This window comes from Cryptomeria japonica, chromosome 1 (assembly GCF_030272615.1).
Source record: "Cryptomeria japonica chromosome 1, Sugi_1.0, whole genome shotgun sequence".
NCBI lineage: Eukaryota > Viridiplantae > Streptophyta > Pinopsida > Cupressales > Cupressaceae > Cryptomeria > Cryptomeria japonica.
The window spans coordinates 456,097,173-456,123,042 of NC_081405.1; the positions used below are offsets into that span (position 1 = coordinate 456,097,173).

The window sequence follows — 25,870 nt, forward strand, 5'->3', positions numbered from 1 at the left end:
ATTACAATCAGACATCACTCGACCACTTATGCAGTGGGAGGACTGAATTACAGTTTACTTGAAAATAGGCGGCAAGCTAGCCTCTTCCACTTTTCAGCAGGGTGAGAGTTACAAGCCAGAATTGGTTAGTAGTACTACTACTTAACCTTACAATAATCAAGATAATGTGAGAAGAGAGTAATGTTGAACATCCAGATAAGAAACATGAAATTTCTGCTAACATCAAAATCTGCAGGCTGGAATTACAAAACCAACAGCCTATGGATTCACTAAAATGCTCATAACTCTCTCATTACTAACCCAATTCACCCAAAATCTGTTCTAAACAATTGCTATACCAGCTATAATGAAAACAAACCCCAAGAAAGCCATTGAAACCCCCATATTGATTTTGCACGCTTCCCAATGCATTCACTAAACCCAACGCCTACCCTGAGAAGTTCGATTTACAATATAAAAATCCACACTAAAAATAAGATGCTAAAAACTTACAAGATGCATCGCCAGTGGTAGGAAGAATGGATGAGCCGGTACCCAAAATGATGGAATCGCTTGGTCAAGAGGTATGAGCAAAACACACTTTCGGCAGTCCCGCAACCAGCAACCAGAATACACTCCAATCTCAAACAAAACACTCCACAATCTACAACTCACTCACCAACAACACTGGGAATACATGGACACAGCTAGGTACTATCTTGCAAGTACAAAACTGAGACTTAGCTAGGAAGCCACACTTCGAAGCTCAGATTTTCAATTGTCAATTCAGCAACATAACGATGCAAATTCATTTGATACCAAATGAGAGGCCAAGCACCTATATTTATAGATTTTTCCTTCTGAAATTCAAATGCAAATGGCACCCAACACCATTGAAATTCAATTTCATTTCATGTCATAGCCTCCCCTAGACATGGCGTTAATTTTCCCAAATTCCCTAGGCAAAGTTCGAACTTTTTTCCTAGGTGACAACTTTGTGATATAAAATAATAAAAACATGAAATATTTCATCTTTCTCAACGCCACCTTTTTTAATGCCATTGACTTAGGAAAATAACAATATTGCTGGCAGATAGATATTTTTCCTAAGTTGCCCCATAACACAATTAATCAGTAATAAAAATAATTAAATTATCAAACCTTAGGATAAGGAATTAATATTTAATTAAATAACTTATAACTCCAATACTGATTAATACCAAAATCAAGGATGAAGTTGTGCGATGAAGACCACTGAACTGTGCTGAGTCAAGACCCTGTCTGAGACTGCTAAAAATAGAAATGCTCAACACAACCACTTACTAAAAATAGTAAGTCAAGAAACTGGTCCGAAAAACATAATCTTCACACCCAGAGAAAGAGCTTGGAAAGCTCAATAGAACTGCATCAACCAAACAACCAAACCCTAACTTACTAAAAATAATAAGTTCTGGCTTCACCAAAGAATCAAATGTATGTTATGCCACCCTGGAGTTCATGGAAAACCCAGAAGGAAACCATAAGCAGAACTAAAGAATTCCCTCCTGACAAACCCTAAAAATCTCATGCAGAACTCCACAGAGGTTGGAAACCCTAATTCTCTCTTCCAAATAGCCTACGGGTCTCCGGAATAGGCCAATGGACCACTGAACTAATCACTACGGAGAAAAGGACATTACTAAAAACAAGAAAGTGGCAAGTGCAAGGAGATTAAAGAGCAATAAAACCAAATTAAAGTAATTAATCTCGGTTCAATGGACACAAACAGGAATAAGGGGGATTGGAGAAAACGGTTGCAACCATTAGAAGAAAAGTTACAGGCCAGGAGAAGAATCGTTGAATCAAGTAAGGACACAGGCAAGAGAGTTTTGCCATCAGGTGTGCGTGTTGCAGGTAGCCTACGGATGAGCAGCACTCAGAAAGGCAAGAAACATCGTCCGAAGACCCAGTCGACAAAGGAGAAGGAAGAGGTAACAGTGGACAACATCGTGTTTGAGGGTTTTAATGGACTAGATTGCAGGAATTGGTGGACGAAGACATCTCATGACGACCCAATAAAGAAACATCTCTGCCAGGCACAAGTACATTGGGCTGTACAAATGCCAATTTTTTGTATAAAAGATTTTGAGGTAGTTTTGCATGCCATGATTGGCACCTATGATAGACACCACCGCCAGTCCGTATTTGAATACCGGCACCAGCGGATAACTGTTTCCTTCACGGCAAGCGAGTTCACAAGGGTTTTTGGGATACCTGGAGTGAAGGGAAAAAAAATTAATACTTCGCAGAAAATCACTCGAGACGTTCGTGCCACCTTGCTACAGTTGATGTTGCGGGATAACCTCACACAAGCAGAAAAGGATAGCCTCAAAAGTGTTGGTAAGGGAAGGGGGGTCAAGAAATCATTTTTTGCGAAGGGAGTATGGAGATGCTTGTTGTCCGTGATGAAGAGTCGCCTTACAAGTGTCAGTCGTGCGTCTAATATAGCTATTGCACAAATTGTCTTAATGAATGGGCTGCGCAATGGAGTGGTGTACGATTGGGCGTCATTGCTAGCGGATAGGATGGAGGAATTCATGACCCTCCAGTATAAGAAATTCTACATGCCACATCACGCCATCAGGTTATTTCTTGATGCAGTTCGCACGCAGATTACCTCAGGCTCCCAACCATTGGAGCCACAGGGTCGTGTCACCTGACCAGCTGCCTATATTTTACTGGTCGCATTTGGATGTCTTGACACACGGCGCCGAAGCACATTTGGGCAAGAAACGGAAGAAGCCATGTCAGAAACAAAGTTGGAGACGGAGGAGTCTAACGCAGATGAGAAGGATGTTGATAGTGGCAAGGAGGAATCCACCGACACCTCTCAGGTGAGCGGAGAGAGTTTCCGGTTGGCAGGTAGAGGGGGTGACCAGTTGTCGGATGAGGAGGTAATGGAATCGGCTGGCGTCGAAGGATCCTCACCAGTAAGCACTGCTCTAGCATCGAGTCCAGCTATGGTCGAGTTTGCACCAGCACGCTTACCAGTGACTTGCCAGTTGGGGATGCCACGTTCATTGGGGACAGTCAGTACAGTCACCACCGTGCCAATACCTGGTTTTGGGCAATCTCGAGTGACGATCGCTATGACACCACCGAGGGCCAAGACCACACCAGGGACCGATTCTATTACTATTGCAGTCCGTGTGGACTCCGTAGAGAAGTCGGGTATCTTGGAGGTTGCGGGGGCCTCCATTCAGCAAGATGTGTCAAGTCATATAGAGGAGGAAATGGTGGAAACACGCGCATTCCAGGATGACCTCAGTGCCTGGTTGAGCCGCTATCATCTCACACCTGTGGCACCTGTAGGCAACGTTACTCTATCTCCACGTAGGGAGATGCAATCTTTGGATGTTATTGATCTCAAGGGAAGGAGTTCTCCAAGTAGTAGGGAGCTTCAGAGGGCTGATTCGCCCCCCACGGATGTAGTGATGAGTCCTTATAGAGATGAGGGGGTGACAGTTGGAGTACAGCAGAGTTTGGGAGAGTTTGAGCAGTTCATTGCCGATATGACTCTAGGAGCTCAACGGCTTGTGACCTCTAGTAGACTCCTAGAGGATGTTGCGGTGGTCGAACGGATGGAGAGATTGTTGAATTTTGTCAGCACTAGATGCAGAGAAGAGTTTGTGAGGTGTTTTAAGTCTAACGGGTGGCCTGAGACGAAGAACCTGGGGATGCTGGAGGCTTGGCGCCTCACTGAGGGAGTTGGAGAGACCCAGATACAATCCTTATTGAAACAGGTGGAGCAGGCCTTCCGAGAAGGCTACTTTGAGCTCCGGAGGACATAGCATATAGCATCCACCACTGAGGCCTTGCGTGTAGCAGCAATGACGGCTCGGGAGGAGCTGGCTGCTAGGTTTCAAGGGGTTGAGGCTGCATTGGCACAGACTCAGGCAGCAACGAACATTCTGGTAGCAGATAAGTCTACCTTGGTTACGCAATTGGAGGAAAGGGCAACCAGGGAGAGGATGGAGACGCAGTTGGAGGAGGAGAGAGCATTGAGAGCTCTGTTAGAGACTCGATTGGCTAGTGCATTGGAGAGCATCGACATGAAGGAGAAGGAGGTGTTGGAGGTAGCCTATATGGTTAAGACTACAATGGAGAGGCAAATGGTGGTAGAACGAGATCTGAAGAGGAGGACTGAGCAGGTGTACGAGTATCGTGGGCGATTGGCTTCCACCACTACACCACCACCGGCGCCTTCTTCATTAGGGACGCCCTCTGCACCCCCTTAGTTTTTGATTTTGGGTTCTGTTGTAAAAAATGTATTCCCCATTTTGCTTGTAAGTTGACCTGAGAGGACCTTTTTTGGGGGGGGGATGATGTTGGCAGTAATATTGTGCGGGAATAAAACCGTAGTTAATTAGGTAGTACTTTACTTTGTTAGTAATGTAACCGAGGGATGGTAGTTACGAGTGTGACGGATGCCCCTTGCATCCCCTCAGTACCTTTATATACCATGGAAGGTAACTTGTAAAGACACACATGATAATGAATGGAAATAGTATCTCTTATATTTGCTTGATCTTATCTAGTACCTATGGTATTATTGTTTCTCGTTAAGCATTCTATCTGTATGTTCTAAACTATTCACCCAAAGGGTAAACAACACCAACTGAATCTGCTGAATCAATTCAATCACCTCATCACATGCCACAGGAGTATAAGCCTCATGAGGAAGCAAGTCAAGTAACTGACCATACTTGCTCCCAACCTCTGCACAAAGTGAGCCTACAATAAACCATCCATCACATACTACCCATCAAATAGGTATGTCCCCACACACTCTCATGCCACTGAATAGCTGATGTAGACCATGCTGAATCTGAAAGTGCATTGGAAATCAAAATAGGACAGCCACTAACCCATGCAGAATCAAAGAAAATTGTGTCACCAATCAACAAGTAGATAGCTGCCATATCATAAGAAATAGGTGTCCAACCCAAATTTGTAATGTAGGTGTCTTTCTTAGCACCCCAAAGTAATTCATGCGTGCCTGATCTCATAAGGACACTATGCTCATCCGTGATTGCATATTCTTCAACTTCTTGATCATCATGTAAACCCAATGAAGCAATATGTGACTCCTCTAGAGCTGATTTGTAATCATACTTATCTTGCTCATGCTCCATCTCTATGTCTTCTTTCATTGGAAAAAAGAATGATCGAAGATATGCTTCTCTTTGTTGTATTGTTTGATCTATATGATTGCAGCGCTCCTTGACCTTTTGTAAGTGTTGCCTTGTTTGGGCAGCTAGCAACTTAGCTTGCCTAGCTTTCCTTAACCACTTGTCACACATGCTTTGAGTCCTCTTTACTTCTTCTATGTTGTCATACACAAAATCAGACCTTTTACTAGATGCATCATCAACCAATGACTCATATCCATCTTCCAAAATCTGAATGCCAACATTAGGTGACAACATAACATTGTCTCCTCCATGATTAAAGGCTGCATCACCTCGAGGATGAAGAGATATATCACTACTGTTATAACAATCAGCACCATTGTCATGCCATTGTGTCACGCCTTCAAATCTTACTTGCACCTCCTTATTGGAAACTTCATTCTCAACACGTGCACTATGAATGTCAGCATTTGTAGACTTTTCTTCATTTGTCAGTTCATGAGTAAAGGTTGCAAACTCATGAAAATGAAAAGGTAAACAGCTGCTGCCCAAGAACAATTCAGTGATGATATCATGCAATAGCAAAATATTACCTTCATCAACCCATTTCTCATGATTAACTTCCCAAATTTGAATGCCATGTTCGGATTTTTCTTCATGAGTAGGAATTGTGTCATTAATGGAATCAACTAACACACTAGAGGATGCATTGTAATCACCAAAATAAGTCTTATTACAAAATAATTCTTACCATTATCCATATCAATCTCATCTTCAAACACGTTCTTAACAACATCCTTGTGGGTTAGTTTTATTACCTCATGCTCTTCTTTATTTGCTATCATGAAATTAGATTGTGGGTGGTCAGCATCTCCAACCTTTGTCATGTGTTTATCAATCCACACCTGGCTGTCCTCAAGGGATTGCTCAAGTGCTGATAACGGACTGCTGATTGCATTCAGAAAATCAGAATTATGTTCCTTTTCGTCCCTCCTTATTGCATCATATAATTCATTTTTAACACCCAAATCTTGAGTGTCGACACTAGGGAACTCCATACATCCATCTCTCACACATGGAATGATGGTTACCTCATGATAGTACACAGAATGCTGATTGCTGCTACAAAAATCAAAACTGTTAAGAGTCTGTATCCTCTGCACATTCCTCATCTTTGACGCTTCCAACTTGCTTGCCAACATTGGTAGATCCTTCCTCAACCTTTTTGTCATTTACTAATACGCCTACATCATTATTAATATCAATATTTTGGCTACCATGTAAATCAGCATGTGTATAAGTCTCCTTAATCTCATTATCTATGCATTAGTGGTTAGGCTCCCAAAAACCTTTGCAAGTGAAGCATAGACCTTGTCTTCTCATTTCATTCTTGCTCATTATGGGCGTTCCTGTAACCTGATCGAGTTTGGAATTAGAACCACCTTCAAAATTTGTTTTAGTAGCTCTTCCATACCTACTCACATTGTGCCCATGACTGAATTGTGTCCCTTTCGATGAAATTTTCTCCTTATACACCCTCCTCATATACTTTACCAACCCAATCTCTTTATACTTGCAGGTGACAAACAAGTTCAGATAATCATGAAGAGAGTACTGTGCTTTAAAAGCATCTGGCATATTGTGATAGCCCTCAAGGAGTCGAGGAGCTTCCTGTTCAAATTTTTCCCTCATCTTGATGGGATCCTGTTCAATCTCTTCCCTGGATTTCCCTACAATACTATAGTAACCCGTAATTGAAACTTATGTGTGCCAGTCACTCTGATGAATATCTTATGAATATTCAACTTCTAAATGACTCTCCTTGACCGTTAGTTAACTAGAGATGCATATGCAACTATCTATTGATGATATATATCAATCTAGGTCCAAAAATCATAACTAACAGCAAACTGACATTATGACAAACAATTGTCATACACCCTCAGATAATGAATGTAGACGCAGATCAAAACTCCTTTCTTCTTTATTTCATTTGACTATCAAATAGGACATTACATTGGCAGCAATAAGATCATATACATAGACTGCTATTAAGCACCACTTTTCAGACTTTCTGAAGACAAATGACTGCAACTAACCTATACATTCAATCTGAAATTACAATGAAATAGTAATGCCAAAAGAACCTGGAATTAATCGCCTTAAAGAAGCAAGCAATATCGTTAACCCTAAACCCACCAATCAACTTTAGAACCTTTGTCTTCAGAAATCATCCCCTTTGCTGTAGTAGGATGGTCTGAGAATAATGACAGCCTGCTGCTAGCTTCAATCCCTCTTAAAAAATGATCACCTTATCCTCACCAAAGCAGCATTTCCTTTCTTATTGAGGTTCGATGCCTATATAGAGAGCTATAGGCCAAAATCGAAGGTGTAGGCTGTTTGATACGAATTGTCTCAGACTGATTAGACTCCAATCCTTCCTCAAATACACTCCAAATTGTCACAAAGAATCGTCTTTCCTCTACCAATGAAGTGCTGCCTTTATTGAAGAGATCCAAAGCCAAATGAATGAGTTATGATCAGAGTCGAAGGTAGGAGGCAGACTGGTACAATTTGGTTTCACTCTGATAAGGCCCTGATTTCCCCACGATACCCCCTCCAATTGGCTCAAAAAGTATCGCCTATCTTCTCCCAATCTATCGCTGGCCTTAGAAGGATGATTTGTTGTCTTAATGAAAAGATATGATCAAAAATCATGGACAAGGAGAGAGGAATTCGAACTTGCTTCAGACCTAGCATTTATGATAGTAGACACACAAGCTAACTCCAAGATATCCGTCAATAAGATCGCCTCACTCCTTCACTCAAAATAGATGCACAATGGACACTAGATCTGAAAATCTGAGATAGCCATGAATACCCATCCACCATGAAAGTGCAATAACTCATTAAGCTCTATATGGAAGACTGAGTATCTTCCACCCTCAACTGCAACCCCTCGGAAGATCTTCCACTCCCTCAGTTATGCAATCGATAAGAGTTTTCGTAACCAAAGACCTAAGTCTCCAGACACCTCTCAGTTCTACAAGATCCAATCAAAATCAAAACCAAATCCCAGCTGCCTTGAAGCTTCATCTTGATCTCCTTTAATACTTTTTCACCCCAACATCCAGAAGCTTCTAGAAGTGACTTTATGAAATAATATTTAATTAGTCACTTTATTAAATTAATTAAATATAAAGTCATCTTTAAATTTTTAATTTATTTGACAACTTTATAAATAACTAACTTAATATTATTAATTAAAATTATTAATTAAGCTATCCATGAAAAATAAATTATTTTGGACAACTTAACTAATTAAATAAGTTAACTAATTCTTCTCCAAAAATGGAGTCATTACATTAATGTTGGTAAATGAAGGAATTGAATGAGTTCAATGAAACCGTGAAAAGATTTATTTTGCAATATAAATTGACTTCAAAGTAACTAAAAGAATCTATTGAGATTTCAAGGTTCTCTTTAGGTAGAGTGCAGTGAGCTTCTAGATGTGAGATTGCTTGGGGGCAAGCAATTTTAGGGAGGGCAGACTGTTATATCCCCATTTTAGCTCACCATGGTTTATGCTCAGTTTAGTCTATCACTGGGTCCTTGTAGGCCAATATTGGTGATTAGAGGACCCTATTGTGGAGTTAATTGGCTCTCCAGAGGGCAATTGTCTGTGTATTCATCTCCAGATCCTTCATATGTTCTAAGGCAATTGATATTTGGGGGTTTCTGGCTCTATTTGCATATACTTACTATTTATAGTAAGTTAGTTGGAAGTTAGAGACCCACCTTACTATTTTTAGTAAGGCATCTAGATTGACAGTGGGAGTTGTGGGCTAGTTGGTGATGAATTCAGAATCATTAAATAATGATTATTAATGGAGTTGTGACATTTGATTATTATTAAAGTGTTACTTTAATAATAATTAATTATTTTTAAGGAATATTATATTGACTTCATGTGACTTTATAATTGAGGGGTATTAAATATCATAAAGTCAGAATATAAAGTGTGAACATTAAATAACTATATTTGATTTATGATAAAAGGGTCATTTAATGATTATAAAGTCAAATTATTTAAAAGTGCATTTAAGTTATATTGGGGGGGGCCACTTTAAGAGAGGATATAAAATTATATTAAATGCTTTTGAAGTATACTTTATTATAAGTGATAAAGTGTTATTTAAAAGGCAGATATAAGTGATTAATAAAGTATACTTTAAATTATAATGTTGTGCACTTAAGAGGAGATGAAATTAAAGTGAAATTAAGGGAGATGAAGCTAAATACCAATTGAATATTATATAAAGGCTTTTTGAAAAGGATTTCATTATCATTGGATAATTTTATACTTGTACGTTTGGAGAGCTCTTCTCTTGGAAGAGAATTTTCTACATATTCGGACTGGAGAGCATAGCTTCTTCATTGTATCAGCATTCTGAGGTTGTGAGATAACGATTGAAGATTGCTTAACTGTTGGCTTCATCCAGAGGTCAAGTTCGAGCTTATTGATGAAAGATTTCAAAGGTTTTTACAAGGGTTTGACTCACTAAGTTACCGGTTCGGGTTCGGATTTGCGGATTCGGCAACAAAAAAAAAAAAAAAAAATCTTGGGTAGGAGTACGGGTTTGTCCGTATATATATATATATATATATATATATATATATACAATCCATACAAAAAAATAATATACGATGTGACTTTCCATACATAAATGATAAATCATAAATCATAAATCATAAATCCATAATTGCCAATGCCAATAAATATTCATATATCGCAAATGTAATCAGTAAACTAATAAGTAAAGTCTAATATTATATTCATAATTTGCAAAAAAGATAATATTCAAGTTTAAAGTTTCAACTGATTCAAGTTTCAAAATGTGAATATGTCATGACACAATAAAAAATTCAAATTACAAGCCATCTATGGGATTTAAATTCCATATTCATCTTCATCTAAACCATCCAACCCAAGCCCAAGGTCATCAAGTGGTTTAAATCCAGCATCAATTGAACCACTATCGAATGGAATGTCACTCCCACTAGACATGTCTCTCTCAAGTTCCATAGCTGCCTCATCTATAGAGACTTGGGCAAGTTGTGCAACTGTAGCATCTAAATCAGCACACTCAGGGGCTAGATCCCAATTCTTTGTTGCACCCACATTATATTCAAGGTCCTTATGTGACAACAAACTAAGTGTTGGTTGAAAATTTTGTACGCTTGGAGAAATATACAAAATTGTGGTTTCAACCACAATGTGTGAGTAAAACTCTCCTAATTAAGGGAAGGCTCCCCCTATCTAACTACAACTTTAAAATAAAATAGGATGGGACAGCAATCTTTCTTCTTCTTTCAAGAAAGACAATATCCTTTTCTCTTCACAAAAAAGTGATAGCGATTTGATATAAAACAGCAGTAACAACTTTTGAAATGAAATGAGAGAAAGAAAATAAAGTTTCCTAAAAGCTCAAAGACTTCCGTCACTTCCTTCGGGACGGGACAGCAATATCAAGCTCAAAGACTTAATTATGTGAAGTCCTATCTACCCTTTTCTATACTAGTTTGATTAAGAACAAATTATAACAGCACAAAGACTGAAATATCTCATCCTTCCTACATAAAACGATGGCAAGTAGTATAAGTTTAAAGACTCAGCTATTTCTCACAAAATCTACTTCTAAATTCTGTTACGAACAAGTGTAAGAACAAAGTCTTACAGCTTTTTCCCAATAGAACTTCTACTTTAACTAAATTAATCTTCAATACTTGCAGCTCAAAGACTGCAAATCAGATTCGATTAAGTTCTCAAAGAATGTAATGTCCCCACTTTGAAATAAAATTCAATAATAAATGATAATAATAAAATTAAAATATAAAATAAAATAATTAAATATAATTAAATATGATTAATTAAAAATTAATTAAGCTAATGAAAAGTCAAAAGAAATGAAAGGAAAGGTTGCGACTCCCTCAACAATGAGATATAAAAGGGAGAAGAGAACCTCATTTGAGAGGGGGAATAATTTGGAAATGAGAAGTGCAGATCTGATTTAAATGATAAGTGCAGATCTGATTATGAGAGGTTGTATCCCTTTCAAAGGGCAGAAATAATGAAGAGTTGCACTCTTTCAAAGGGTGCTAATGGTGAAAGGGTGTATCTCTTGCCAAAGGGTATACATGATGAAGAGGTGTGACCTCTCCCTCACATTGAGAGATATAAGGGAAAGGAATCAAAAGCATCTAGTAAGATCACCATTGATCAGATTAGATCAGAATTGTTATCAAGTTACAGGCAGTAACATTTGTGTTCTTGGTGGTATGCATGGGGATGTGCTTAATAAGTATGCTTAATATATGAAGGCCAATAATGTTCTTATACAGAATTAATAGTAATGCTAATATGGACTGCAATATGTATGACAGTCATACTTAATTTCATATATATATTCATAATACATAAGAAATATATATACTTATAGTCTAAATCATGTTATTACTTTCCGTATTTAAGAAGATGGGATTGAGATGTTCCAAAGAGGGGCAGTCTAAATCCACGCAATAGGTTAAGTCCCAAGATAGGGTGAGGATCAGCGACCCATAAGCCTTGAGGGTATAGACCCAAGATAGGTAAGGGCTTGGATCTGTAAACTTTGAGGGAACCTATTGTAGTTGGTCTCTAAGCACTTTGGTAACATATGTAAACCCTTCTCCCTTAAAACTGAAGTAGTAGCAAGGTTTGATATCTATATTAAGAACTATGAATAATGAAATTAATCAGCTAATGAGGAAAATAGACAAGCACTTGTTAATAACTTATTGAAGAAAATCTATCAATTTTAGTATATTTAAATAGATCAGGTAGGGGACATTACAAAGAAACACTTGCAAGAAAGGAAATATGGAACACAAACTCAAGAATGTAGCACAAAGACTCAAAGCTTGAGCAATTTTCTTCTATTCCTTTCAATTCTTCAATTTACATATAAAAGCTCAAAAACTTCTTTGCTGCAAATTTGGCAGAGTTTTTGCATGTTTTCCAAAGGATAAAAATTACAAAAGACCCCTCAAGTATTTATAGAAGAGGAGCCTTGAGAAAAAGGTGGGAGGATCCTAACTAACTTGGGAGATTCTCTCAACCACCAAGACTTATTCAATAACTAACTAAGACTTATTCCAACTATAATCCTAACTGAACTCAAACTGTAGTTGCCTTACATGTAATTACAAAAGTGCAAGTAATGATTTATCTTGCAATTTACAAAAAGGCTTTTACATGTAACTTGTCAAAAGAAAAACTGCAACTAAAAGATTACAAATTTGGAAAAATACAAATAAGTGTTGAAAAACACTTAAGCTGCAGTATGTGAAGACATGAATCCTTCGAACTTCTAGATGATCATTTGTAGTTCATCGGGATCCGGTTCATGGGTGTTCTTGGCCACGATCATGGTTTTCACAACAACATCATTGCAACGAAGGATTGTGGCATTATTTCTCTCAAAGGAAGACTGAATTTCCCGCAAGTAACTTTGATAAGTCACTAAGGCTTGAATGGATGATGCTGAAAATGGTTCACTCTTCCACTCTTGACGGATCTTCAACTGTAGATCAGAAAGAACCTTTTCTTCTATCAACAATTCTCTGTCATGACCCATGATGGTGCAAGAAGCTTTCTGACAATGAGAGACCATATCCTGAAAAACTTCCATTCACAGCCTCATAGCATCATCAATGTCTTCAATAAGTGACTTAAGAACAAGGGCTTTGTTCTCCAAGACCTCCTGATATTCCAAGTATACAACTCTTGAAGGAATTACCTGTCGTTCTAAAAGAATGCTTAACTTTTGCTGAGGAATTTTAAGCCAAATAGTCAAGTTGTCTTTTACCTTTTCCAAGTTCCGTTTGAAAGTATCAAAAACTTGGTTCAATTGTTCTTCAATGGTTTTCAACTTGGCCATCATTTGGACAACCTGCTTCAAGAATTGTGCACGTAGATTATGAAGTTGATCAACCCAAGATTCTAATGCTTGTACCTTTTGAGCAGCTCTCTCAACTCCCTGGATTGATTCTCGTGCCTCAGAAGAACTTGTAGGATTACTCACTTCACCAGTTGGTTTTGTGATTTTACGAATAGCTGCAACAAGTTGTCGGTTGTCCTCTTCTAGCTTATCTTTCTTAGCTAGAAGTTCATCATATCATTGCACTAGTGAGGCTACAAAATACTAGGCATCATGTTTAACCACTTCATGCGTTTGCTTGCCCAATTCTACCCTTGTGACTTTGTAATCAACAGCTGACATCTCTTCAAGTGGCTTATCTGCTAGAGGCTCAACAATTTCAGCCACTTTCATCTTGTTTCTATCAACAGTTACTCTTGAGATAATCTTGGCCTTTTTAGCAACCTTAAGTCTAGACTGTTTAAGTTGTTGATAATCAAAGGCATCAGGCGAGATTTCTTGCTTCTTCCTCTTTGGGGTAAAAGAACTAAGCCATGGAGGTAAAGCCATCAACTCTCCTTCAGTAGCAGCTGCGAATAAAGGAGAAGCAGTTTCTGTTTGAATAGCCGTGGTCACCCTAGGAGGAGTATCTGTTTAGATGGCGACCATGGTTTTCTCAGTAACCAATGGGCATGAAGATTGCCTCATAAATTCTTCAAAACCAAAAGTGGAGGTATCAATCTCTGACAGTTGGATACATGCAGGAGTATCCTTAGGAATTTCCAGCACACTCTCTTATTGATAATCAGGAGGCGGCTCATATGCTGAAATAGGAACGACATTCTGAGGAGACTCTTCCACCATTATGTCAGGAGGAGAAAGGGGCATCTCAATGGAAACTGAGGAAGGAATCTGATGAGGTCAGTCCGAAGCTGGAGACTTAGGAGCATCATCAGATTGTTGTCCTTCTTCTGGACTATCAAGATCGATCACCTGAACATGAAACCGTGACTTTTCCTTTCCACGAACTGTCGCCTTCTCAGGAGGAAGCACTACTGCCCAACTAACTCGCAATTTGATCCTGGTGCCAGAAGATGATGCTCCTTCCTTATTGTCAATCTAAATCTCAGACTTACGCCCAAGAGGCCCTGTAGAGTCATCTTCTTTCCCAACCTTGATCTTGATGAGTCTAACACCATTAATTTTTAACCAAGTATTGGTGTAAGCCACGATAGGCTGAAATCTTTCAAGATTTGACGTGCACTCTTTATGCGACCATTGGATTAAAGGAAGTGGAGCTTCCTCAACCCTTCGTAAAATATATTCAAGATCAAGTACATGGCCATCATCAATCATCCCTTGTGGAATATCCACCAAGTTCAAATCAATAACCTGGTCAACAGTAAGCCTGCAGTAATCCATCTTGAGAATCTCCACTTCTTTGCGGAGATCTACCCAAATATCCTCAATACGATGCACATGCAGGAAGGACTTTTTGATCTTTTCCTTCATACCCCGATAATCAAAATCAGCTCTGGACTTAAACCTTTTGAGTTTAATTTCTTCCATCTCAGTCTCCATAGCTTTGGCTTTGACAAAAGTGACAAGAGAATACCGGCCAATTTTCAATGGGTTTGTTGTATAAATCCCCATTCCGACCTGATGAGCGTGCACAACCATGATCTGTCTTCCCAACTCCATAAGTATGATCTTATTAGTCGGGTATCTAGGAGCATGTATGGCTGCCCACTATATCACCTAACTCTCATATAGGTAAAGGTCGGGAATTGAAGAAACAAGCACCCATACTCATTCACTCTTTCCCATGCCTCATCTGACACCCTTCTATTCTTTAGAGTTTTGTCAAACTGGCACATGAAGTAACCGAAGAATGCATCTTGAACTCTTCTAAAATGCAATCTGCTAGGTCTCAAAGGCAACTGATCATAATATTCCCATATAGGTATAAGCGAGAGATCACCCTTGGTAGAAAGACCAGGGAAATGTCTGAGTGGAAGGGACAGCTGCAAGTTGCTCACACAAAGCATCGCTGATAATCTCTCCCCATGATATATGATGGGATTGCCTTATGAACATGGTAAACTGATGCATCCAAGGTTCAAAAACATTGGAGTGTTCAAGACCCATCATCCTGCTAAGGAGAGTTAATGTCTCCAATTTCCCACTTAAAGTCACAGCGATACAACTTAGCCCATCTTGAGAAGGCAGCTCGTGGCTCATGAATCCACCTGTTAATATGACGTTTGCAGTCCTTTTCCCTTTTGACATAGTACTTAGCTGCACTATCTTCGGAAATCTCCATATAAACAGGTGTTGGTGGTATTCTAAGGACTTTTTCAATTGTATCTGCATCAAGGCAGATTATTGCTTCACCATCATCATTTTTAATGGTTCTCGTCTCCTTGTCAAAGCGATGTGCGCAAGCAAGAACAAATTCAGGTTCTAGGGCAGCCACTCGAAAAGAAGATGCATGATGGATATGGTTGTCCAACAGCCGTTGCATATTGCTATCTTGTGGATCCTCTACCCTCTTGACAAATTCTGACATGTCCACATGCCCTATCTCTATATCTTTTATGCGATCCAAAGGAGAAGAGACTTGCAAAGGTGAAACTTCATTTTGATACTTGTCATATTTATACTTCATCTTCTATGGAATTGGAGATGACGGCAAATCTGACATTGAAGGACAACCTGGTATAACGCGATGAAGACTTAAAACTGTTAAAGCAACATCATAATCAGCTGCAACTAACATTTTTCCTTCTTCAAATGGGAAGAACTCCAACCCTTGCACTTCACGTTTTTGTGAGAGAAAGAGGGGAAATAAATGGGAAATGCTAGGAATCTTGACTTTGACCAATTTCGGATCTTGGGAAAAATTTTACAAGTATACAAGTTTGGGAAGAATGCACATGCAATCGAATTTTTAAAACCCGAATGCAAGTATACTTGTAAAACGGAAAATGGAGAAATGAGTGAAAAAGGAAAATTAGACTTGCGGGAATGACGTGAACAGAAAGTACAAATATAAGCGATATGGATGGATAAAAATGGAAAGATATTGGGAATGACATTTTAATGAAAATGGGAAGAAATTTGAACATGCAATCCGGTTCTAAAACCCGATTTTGGAAGGATGGGTATTTTTCATCTTTGCAGCTTGAAATTTCAACAAAAGATGGTTAAAAAAAATTTATCGTAAGGGAAGAACAATGATTTTCATCCAAATTGTAATCGGGATTTAAAATCCCAAATACAAGTAAAGAGGGAAAATGGGGAAGAACAATGCAATTCAAAAATTGCTTTTCAAAGAGGAAAATCTCTCTCACAAAACCGATTTTTGGGGCAAAATCAACATATATACAAATCTACAACTAGAAAGGAAAAATAAGAAAACAAGAAAACAAGAAAATTAACAAGAAAAGAAAAGAAATCATACCTTGTTTCAATCTGAAAATGCTTCTTCAAAAGATGATCAATCTTTGATAGAAGGAAAAAAACTCTTAATTAGAGAATAAACCGTATTTGAAAACCCTTGCCACGTTTTACCAAAACGCCATAAGCAGCAAAACGTGGCACCAAATGCAAGTTAAATGGCACATGAAGTGGCCAAATCTCCTTCCAACTTCAACGCCTAGGCATGAAAGGCAAAAACGCCTTAGAAGATTGCAACTTCATGAAGTTTAAATTCCCCAAAACATGGATTCAAAGAACCACGTGGTAAACCGTTTGGCAAAAAATGAGGGTTAAATCATCACTAAAACAGCAGCAACGTGTCCCATCTCACATAAAACGCCTTGCAACAATATCGCCTCCTTGCTCTTTGAATTTCTCCACAAAAAATTGGGAAGAATTTGTAGCAAAATTGGCTTAGGAGAGGAAAATCGGGTTTTTGGAAGAGAAATGCAAGTTTTAATTCACATGCAATAGAGAAAATCGGGTTTTAGTTTTAAATGTCACTTTTCTCTCAACAAGGCAAAATCAGGTTTTGGAGAGAGATGTGCAAGTTACAAAGTTATTTGTAAAGGGAAAATAAAATCCCTACAACAAGTTTTAATAACTTGCACATGTAATAGGGGTTTAAAATCCCTATTACAAGCAAAAGACATTAAAATAGGGGTTTTAGAAAAAATCCCTTTACAAGTTATAAAGGATTAGGCATAATATTTACAAGTTATTTATAAATATGCAATTTAAAATTAACTTGTAACTTAACCAAAAAATCCCTATCATAACTTAAAAAGCCAAAAGGCATGAAGGGGGAAATAAAAGGTAAGTTACAAGTTCTTTTTTCAATAAAGTGCACTTGTAATTAGCCAAAAATTTCCCTACAAAGACCAAAACAAAAGAAATCATTAAAACTTGCAATTCAAGGAAAATTTCCCACCTGCAGTCAGGGAGAAAACACCCGAAATTTAAGGAAAGACATAGCAAACGAACCCAGAATGTGACGAGTACGAGGATGGACTGAGGGTTAAGCCAGTCCAAGGATTAGGCAAAATTCTACCTCGAGAAGCATGCCATAGAGAAAAAAATTCATGTAATGGTTTTCAAAAATGAGAACAACACGAAGGTTGGAGTGTATGTAGACCAAATCCTCAGCTCTCTTTGCACCCAAACAATTACGTTTGACTGAATGGATGAAGGGGTATGTACTCCAATTCCGCTCAACTGAAGAAGAACTTGCAACCTGTTAAAAGTTAAAACATAATTAGAGATTTATAAATTATAAAATAAAAATATGATAGGATCAAATGGAATTGGAAAACTATAAAAAATAAAAAAGATACATACTTGGGAGAGAAGTTTAATTGCAAGAGGCTGCAAGTAAACGAAGCCTTGACCATGTACATACCACCACTCGTTAGCATCCATCCCATATCTAGCATTGAGAGCTAAAACATCATGATTTTTTGTGGATACAAATTGGCCAAACTCCTTCATGACAACATTTCTTGTCTCCTCATCTTGATATATCTTTTTAAAGGCAGCTCTATAGCCAGAAGCAACCTCTGCATCTCTATATGGTGGTACCCTCCTTGGTGTTGCAAGCATCTCTGCACTATAAAATTTTGGTGTCAAAGCAAATGCTAGGAGATGTAAAGGATTGGTCATCTTTTTCCAACGGTCAACAATAATATTCTGCACAACTTTGAAAAATGTTTCCGTTGGGTCATTTACTTTTCTTTTTATTACTTCTCTTATTTTCTCCAACATGCAATCCATGCCATCATAAATCTCACCCAAACATGGGCGATCAATATCAGCATACCTAATCATGCTCATGATGGGCTCAGTGAAATTCAAAACATATTCCACATTATCCCACCATTTCTCATCAAGGATCAATGCTCTTACTTTTAGAGCTCTTTCTGTCTAGGCCTGCTTCCATACACTCCACAATCTATTGATGACCATAGAACTCAAGGCCTCTCGCACCTTCACACGTCGTTTTAAGATGAGCGTGTGAGATGCAAATCGTGTTTCAGCTACCTAAGATGACATAAAAAAATGCACAGCATATATCAATTATAAAAAATTAAAAAATAAGATTTAAATTAGTAATTACCTTCAACAACTCCAACTTGGAGAAGGTCCTAAAAATGGCTTGTGACATATGATGATTAGTCACAAACATTTGAATCTCCTCGCCCTCCTCGTACAGTTTTTTCACCCAATCAATTTGTGTGCCAATCTTTTGCATGATTAAATTGAGTGAACTGCACATGGTATCCAGAAGATGTGACCGTATGTAGCCTCCACTATAGTCCCTGCTGCCCTACAATTTTTAGCATTGTCCATTATGACTTGGACAACATTTTGAGGCCCCACCATATCAATGCATTCTATGAGGATATTGGCAATGAAACTTGCATCTTTCACTTGCCCCTCACAATCCACCGCTTTGAAAAACATTGCCCCTTTAGGATGTTGAAATGGATAGCTAGTTCGGATCATATTTTAATGTTGCCTTGTGGCAATTAAAATATTATCATATTGTAATAAGGTTAAGCAATTCATGTCTAATAGGGTTGGGCCCAAAATGAAACGTGTGGTTAAGCGATTCATGTCTAATAGGGTTGGGCCCAATAAGGAAACGTGTTACAACTTGCAAGTTATATAGGCCCCAAATTGGGCACCAAAAGTGCAAACTAAAATATGTAAAATAGCGGCAATTTGGTTTAAGCCGACCTGGAAAACTTGAACATGAATCTTGTATATAAACAAGATTCATTCTACACTTCAAACATAATGAATCATCTTCATCAGGTGTCGTAAGCCTTATGCAAATTCACTCAGCGAACTTAGAGGAAGAAAGCAATATAAATCTTCATGTTGTTGCAAGTCTATCCGATCCTTGAGAGAATCCATTGGACAGCTTGCTAAGCAAGGTTGTGTTCTATACTTCATCGATCTCCATCTCCAAGTGGTGTCAATATTCAGCTCTATCTACTACAGCTACACATACTTGGTCTAGTTTGCCCTAGATTGGCACAACAATCAGATAAGTAATCTGATTCATGTAATCCGCTTATAAAATAAGGAACTGATTTGAATCTTTGATGCTGGGTTTTTCCTCCAAGAGGCAGGTTTTCCCAGGGTACTTGTGTGTTGTGTTGTGTACTTTATTGTTATTTCTACTTATTTTCAGTCTGATTCTAATTTAAGTAACTAGATTAACATCTGATTGCCTAAAAATTCAACATGGTATCAGAGCCAAGTTTGAATTAGGGGTAATCAGATTGATTGTAGTCATTCCTCCTCTTTCATTTTGCTCTTATCACTTCATTCGAAATGTTGAACTGTCTCAGGGTTGAAGATAGATTGGATGGTGCATCCAACTTCACGTCATGGAGATTTTGAATCATGCTTGCATTAAATGGAAGTGATCTTGCAGACTTTGTGGAGAGATCATCCATTGAACCTGAGGCAGAAGAGGAAAAGACTTCATGGAGGAAGAAAGATTTTCAAGCTCGGAGAATGTTGGTTGACTCCGTGAAGGATCATATTGTACCTATCATCTCTAAGCTGAAGACTGCCAGCGAAATGTTCAAGACATTGGAAGAGATGTACGAAATCAACAACACCAGTCGTGCCCTAGCTTTGAAGCAGCAGCTTCATCACATCAAAATGATGAAAGGTGAATATGTCATAGCATACTTCATGAGAATTTCTGATTTGAGAGATCAGCTCTCATCCATTGGGAAGGTTGTTGATGACAGTGACTTGACCATGCTTCCTCTCAATGGTCTTCCAGCCTCTTGGGAGTTTCCTCTCAATGGTCTTCCAGCCTCTTGGGAGTCTTACATTCAAGGAATTAGTGCAAGATCATAACTTCCCAAGTTCGACCATTTGAGAGCAGATTGTATACAAGAAGAGTCATGATTGATAGCAAGAGGAATTGAGCGTGATCATTATGATGTAGACAATCAAGTCCTTGCTTCGCATATTGTTAAAGGCAAAGGAAGGAAGTGGGATAGAGACAGAGATTCAGATCCTGCCCCAAAATCAAAAAGGAAGGACTTATCTCACATCCAGTGCTTTAAGTGTGACAAGTATGGTCATTTTGCTCGGGATTGCAAATTCAAGTCCACTCCTCTTACTTCTTCTGCACAAGTTGGCATAGGGACATCTCAGGAGGAGCAAAGGTCAAATGAAGGCTTCCTTTTCTAAAAGGAGGAAATGTTAGAGGGAGCTTGACATCTTTAGCTTCAGAGGGAGCTTGTCAAGCTCAGAGGGAGCCTGTTTCTTTCAGCTTCAGAGGAAGCCTCATCTTTTGTTTAATAGTTTTCGTTCCACCCTCTGCGAGTAGGTATGGTGGATCCACCCTCTCCGAGTAGGCATGGTGGTGATGTATTCTTCTCTGGGAGAAATTTGAGGCGAAAGCCCTCACTCCACTCTCTGCAAGTAGGCATGGTGGACCCACCCTCTGCAAGTAGGTATGGTGGGCATCATTGAAGAAATTCCACCCTCTACGAGTAGGCATGGTGGTCCCACCCTCTGTGAGTAGGTATGGTGGGAATCATGGAAGAAATTCCATGATGAGTTCATTCACCCTCTGGGAGTAGCTATGGTGAACGTATCATTTGTTTCATCCATGGGAGTAGCCATGGTGGTAGCCACTTTGAGACTTGATTATTCATAGAATCCTCTCTAGCTAAGAGGGAGTGTTGAAATGGATAGCTAATTCGGATCGTATTTTAATGTTGCCTTGTGGCAATTAAAATATTATAATATTGTAATAACGTTAAGTGATTCATGTCTAATAGGGCTGGGCCCAAAATGAAACATGTGCTTAAGCGATTCATGTCTAATAGGGCTCGGGCTCGGCCCAATAAGGAAACGCGTTACAACTTTAAAGTTATGTAGGCCCCAAATTGGGCGCCAAAAGTGCAAACTAAAATATGTAAAATAGCGGCAATTTGGTTAAAGTCGGCCTGGAAAACTTGAACATGAATCTTGTATATAAACAAGATTCATTCTACACTTCAAACATAATGAATCATCTTCATCAAGTGTCGTAAACCTTATGCAAATCCACTCAGTGAACTTAGAGGAAGCAAGCAATATAAATCTGCATGCTGCTACAAGTCTATCCGATCCTTGAGCGAATCCATTGTACAGCTTGCTAAGCAAGGTTGTGTTCAATACTTCAGCGATCTCCTTCTCCAAGTGGTGTCGATATTCTGCTCTCTCTGAAGATATACTACAGCTGCATATACTTGGTCTGGTCTGCCCTAGATTGGCACTACAATCAGATAAGTAATCTAATTCATGTAATCTGCTTATAAATTAAGGAAATGATCTGAATCTTTGATGTTGGGTTTTTCCTCCAAGAGGGAGGTTTTCCTAGAGTACTTGTGTGTTGTGTTGTGTACTTTATTGTTATTTTTGCTTATTCTCAGTCTGATTCTAATTTAAGTAACTAGATTAACATCTGATTGCCTAAAAATTCAACATAGGGCACACTGCTATAACATTGATCAATGGCCTATTTTTACAATCTTTCCATCCATTAGAAACGATGGTCAAACCTGTTTCCGTCCATGTATCTTTGATGACTTTCAACTATGACTCTACGGATGCTTTCTCCTTTGCCAATAAGGTGGTTCTCACCTTTTCATACCCTAGACAAACATAATCAGAAGGTGTGTTGCAAAGGGTATGTACCATGTCCCGAAAGTAAGATGATCTAACAAGGTTGAAAGGAAGCCCATTGCCATAAAGGCAACGCCCAATGCTCTGATCTGCAATCTCTCTCATTTCATTTTTGAAGGCAGTTTCCAATGGGCCTCTTTTCTGTGAAGCCACAACATTTTGATTCTCTAGTGGAGCAACTGGTGGTTTTGGCATGAAAGGATGCGAACCGACTGATCTTGTGGAGCCAATACTACTAGAAGGCCTCGTAGTCTTCGAGCTTGACTAGACAAGAGGATGATCAGTCTTTGCTTTGCCACTTCTATCAGCTTCCTCTTGTTCTCTAATATATTCCAAAACTACAGCTTTTGACAGCCCCTTGTCATCTGATCCCTTACAAAATTTTATTCCACACCTGGGGATGAAACAAAGGTGGCCTTTCACTCGATAGTATGAGCTGGTATACTTAGTGCCACAGTGGTTACACTTCCAAACAAAACCCTCACCACCAGACACTTGCTTGATCATTGTTGTATAATGCCAAAGTGGTGAATCTTGATCAATTTTAAAGGGGGTTATTTTCAGTTCGGGTATGGGCGATTGAACTAGAGCTTGCACTTGCACTTCCAGTTTCAGCCATTACGTATGATTATATGAATAATGCACCTAAAATAAAAAGAGAAAACACAACATTATTGAAAAAAATTGATAAAATTTCGGCATTATAACCCCATACTATACATACAAAGTATAAAAATATATACAAAACTTATTTTTAAAAAATTAGAAAAGCTTGAAAAAAACAATTAAAAATTTGAAAAAAACTTGAAAAAATTCTTGAAAACTTGTAAAATATTCAGATTCACTCACCTTTGATGGCTAAATCTTCCTTCTCCAGTGATTCCTACACCTTCTATGCATGTCTCACATCTTCATAGTCTCCACCTTCGAAGAAAAATGCAAAAACTAAGAAACCTGGCTTTAGAGAAAAAATCTTCAAAAATGCAAATAGAATGAGTTGAATGAATGTTTTGATGCATTAAATGCATCATAAAGGGGCGAATTAGGGTTTTATTATTAAAAAAATGTTTTAAAAAGTATTTTTTTATTGGTTTTTTGACCCGTGGGCCCCGTTTTTGGGAACCCACGGGCCTGGGTTCAAGCGGGTCCTCCTGGATTCACCCAAGTCCTCCCACGCAGGACCCACAAGGAACCCGGCCACCTGGGAAGGACCCGGGTGGAACCCAGGTCGAACCGGGGCCGAATCAAGACCGGGCACGAACTAGGACCCGGACCCACACCAAAAGGGGAAGAACCGGTAACTTAGTGTCTAACTCATTAATCCATTTTGAATGTAGTAGAGGAGATCCATTTATAGTTACATGTTTCCGCACTTTAGTGATTGTAGCACTAATTGACACAACCATTCAAACATAGCCTAATCACATCTTCGTATAAGAAAAGTTTTATTTGATGTTGGGGTGATTTTTCCAGAGTATCATCTATTAAACTAAGGAAGACTAATCATTAATTTTTGTATCATCTAATTTCAAAACCCTATTGATGTCTGCTTATCTAATCCATTCATCCTTTTTAAAATGCAGTAGAGATGATCCATTTACAGATATATGTATAAGCACTTTCATGAATGTAGCACTCATTGACACAACCATTCAAACATAGCCTGATCACATCTTTGTATAAGAAAAAAGTTTCACTTGATATTTTTATGAACCATAGCATTTATGCACTGTGCTATATGCAAAGAAACATTAGGTTTCTTTCAAAAAATAAATACAGAAGAGTAGCAGTGCAAGTCTCAATGTTTTAGGCAATACATAAATCGCCCCTTCCATATTCATGCAACTGCAGCAGGATCCTTTTGTTATTTTTGGAAGGAATGCTCTGTAGGCAATACTCTAATAAAGATGAAATATAAGATTATTACATATACCTCTTCATACTTGCCTTTTCCTAAGGTGAACTCGATTAAAGACTGTTCATAAGGATGTAGATTCTGGTTTGAAGGAAATCTCTCCACATAATTTCTCAAGGGAACAGCAAGTTCCTGACATCAAGGCATCAAAATTTCACATTTAGTTAAACACCTTAATGACAGAAAAGATCAATCCATAATCTAAAAGTGCCTGCTCTTGCATCTTTCTGGTTCTTTCAATGATATACAACCAGAACAAAAACCTGAAAATATAAAAATTTACTGCATACTTTCATCAATGCATCTAGCTGCTTGGCACCTCGATTTCGTTCTCTCTTTGCTAGGTTTATAATACCTATAAATCATTGCAAAAGTACACGCTTAGAAAATGATCCTTATTAAACTAAAAGTGTACATAAATTTTTAAATAAAAAACATTGCAACCAATGGTACTGGAAAGCTCTTATCTTTGTCTCCTATTAAATAAAATCAGCTTCATATGTGCTTTGTCTATTTGGATACCTTTTGTTGGACCAACCATCTTTGCCTTTCTCATTGCTGAACAAAGGATATCCTTTGATGGCATCACCATGGGAAGACTTTGAAATGCACCAACATTTTGATATTTTAATATTTTTTCAATCTACGTAAAGAAAACAGCAGCATTAGATTTGTAAAGTGCTCACAGGTGCAGAAAGCCACAGATGGCATCACTTGATGTTATAGATTCATTCATGACATAATCATCTGATGTATTTGAGAAGATTCTTTTTGTAAAAAATATAAACATATTATTTGCTCTCACCAAGCCAAACTAGCATTACAACTGCAAAAAATTAGAGGTTCTTGCTGACTTGGCCAACTAATGCCACATCAACAGCATTTAATTCACAACAAATATAAATACACATGAAGGAGCTCGTTAAAGACCACCAGGAGAGCATTAATGCACACTAGACCAAACAAAATTGGCAAACTGATAGAAGCAAGGATAAGAAGGATTGTATACTACTAAGGTCACACTATTGTCTCTGGCATCATCAACTAGACCAGTATTAACCTAGAATGCAAACTGACATTCGATGCATATTAAAATCAACAAATCAGAAAAAGTAAATGAAAAAAAATGGGATGAGGACAATTTTTTACCATAATCATAAAAATGCAAATCCAAATGTGACATCTGCATCAAAGAATGCCAATCACAAAGTAGCCAATATGAGTAGCCTCTACCTAATAATCTTTGGGACAACTCATCATCATCTCTAAGAAAATATTAAGGGGTCAATGGGTCAATCATCATGCTAACATCCAAATCATCAAACTCTATATCTGAATCAACAGTAGGAACAGAAACAACACTGTATCAACTCTACCAATAACCACAACTCTACATCAAATGTAATCAAGAGCATGATCCAAGTGCAAAACAATGTCAAATATCAACAGATGCAACAACAATCAAATATAATGATCAATGTTGCAACACAAAAATAAAAGTAAAAAAAAAAATTATTTTGATCAAATCTAGATTGTTAATCAGTTGCATTCATTTAAAAGGACATGAAAATATACAAAAGGATTTGTTTATTTAGTTTCAGCCATTGGCTAATCTACTTTGCATCAACTATTCAAAAAACCCCAAGAAAACATTGAATTAATTA

At 38.2% G+C, this 25,870-nt stretch overlaps 1 protein-coding gene across 1 annotated transcript in view; it reads right to left on the reverse strand.

Moving 5' to 3' along the window:
* Positions 1–25,870, reverse strand: part of LOC131064422 (nucleolar GTP-binding protein 1) — a 184,686-nt gene that overhangs the window by 105,940 nt on the left and 52,876 nt on the right. Inside the window, exons 3-5 of the mRNA XM_057998564.2 lie at positions 24,729–24,849; positions 24,497–24,561; positions 24,225–24,338 (exon numbers count right to left, since the gene is read on the reverse strand). Of these exons, the coding sequence (XP_057854547.2) occupies positions 24,225–24,338; positions 24,497–24,561; positions 24,729–24,849 (300 nt within the window). The remainder of the gene's footprint in view (positions 1–24,224; positions 24,339–24,496; positions 24,562–24,728; positions 24,850–25,870) is intronic.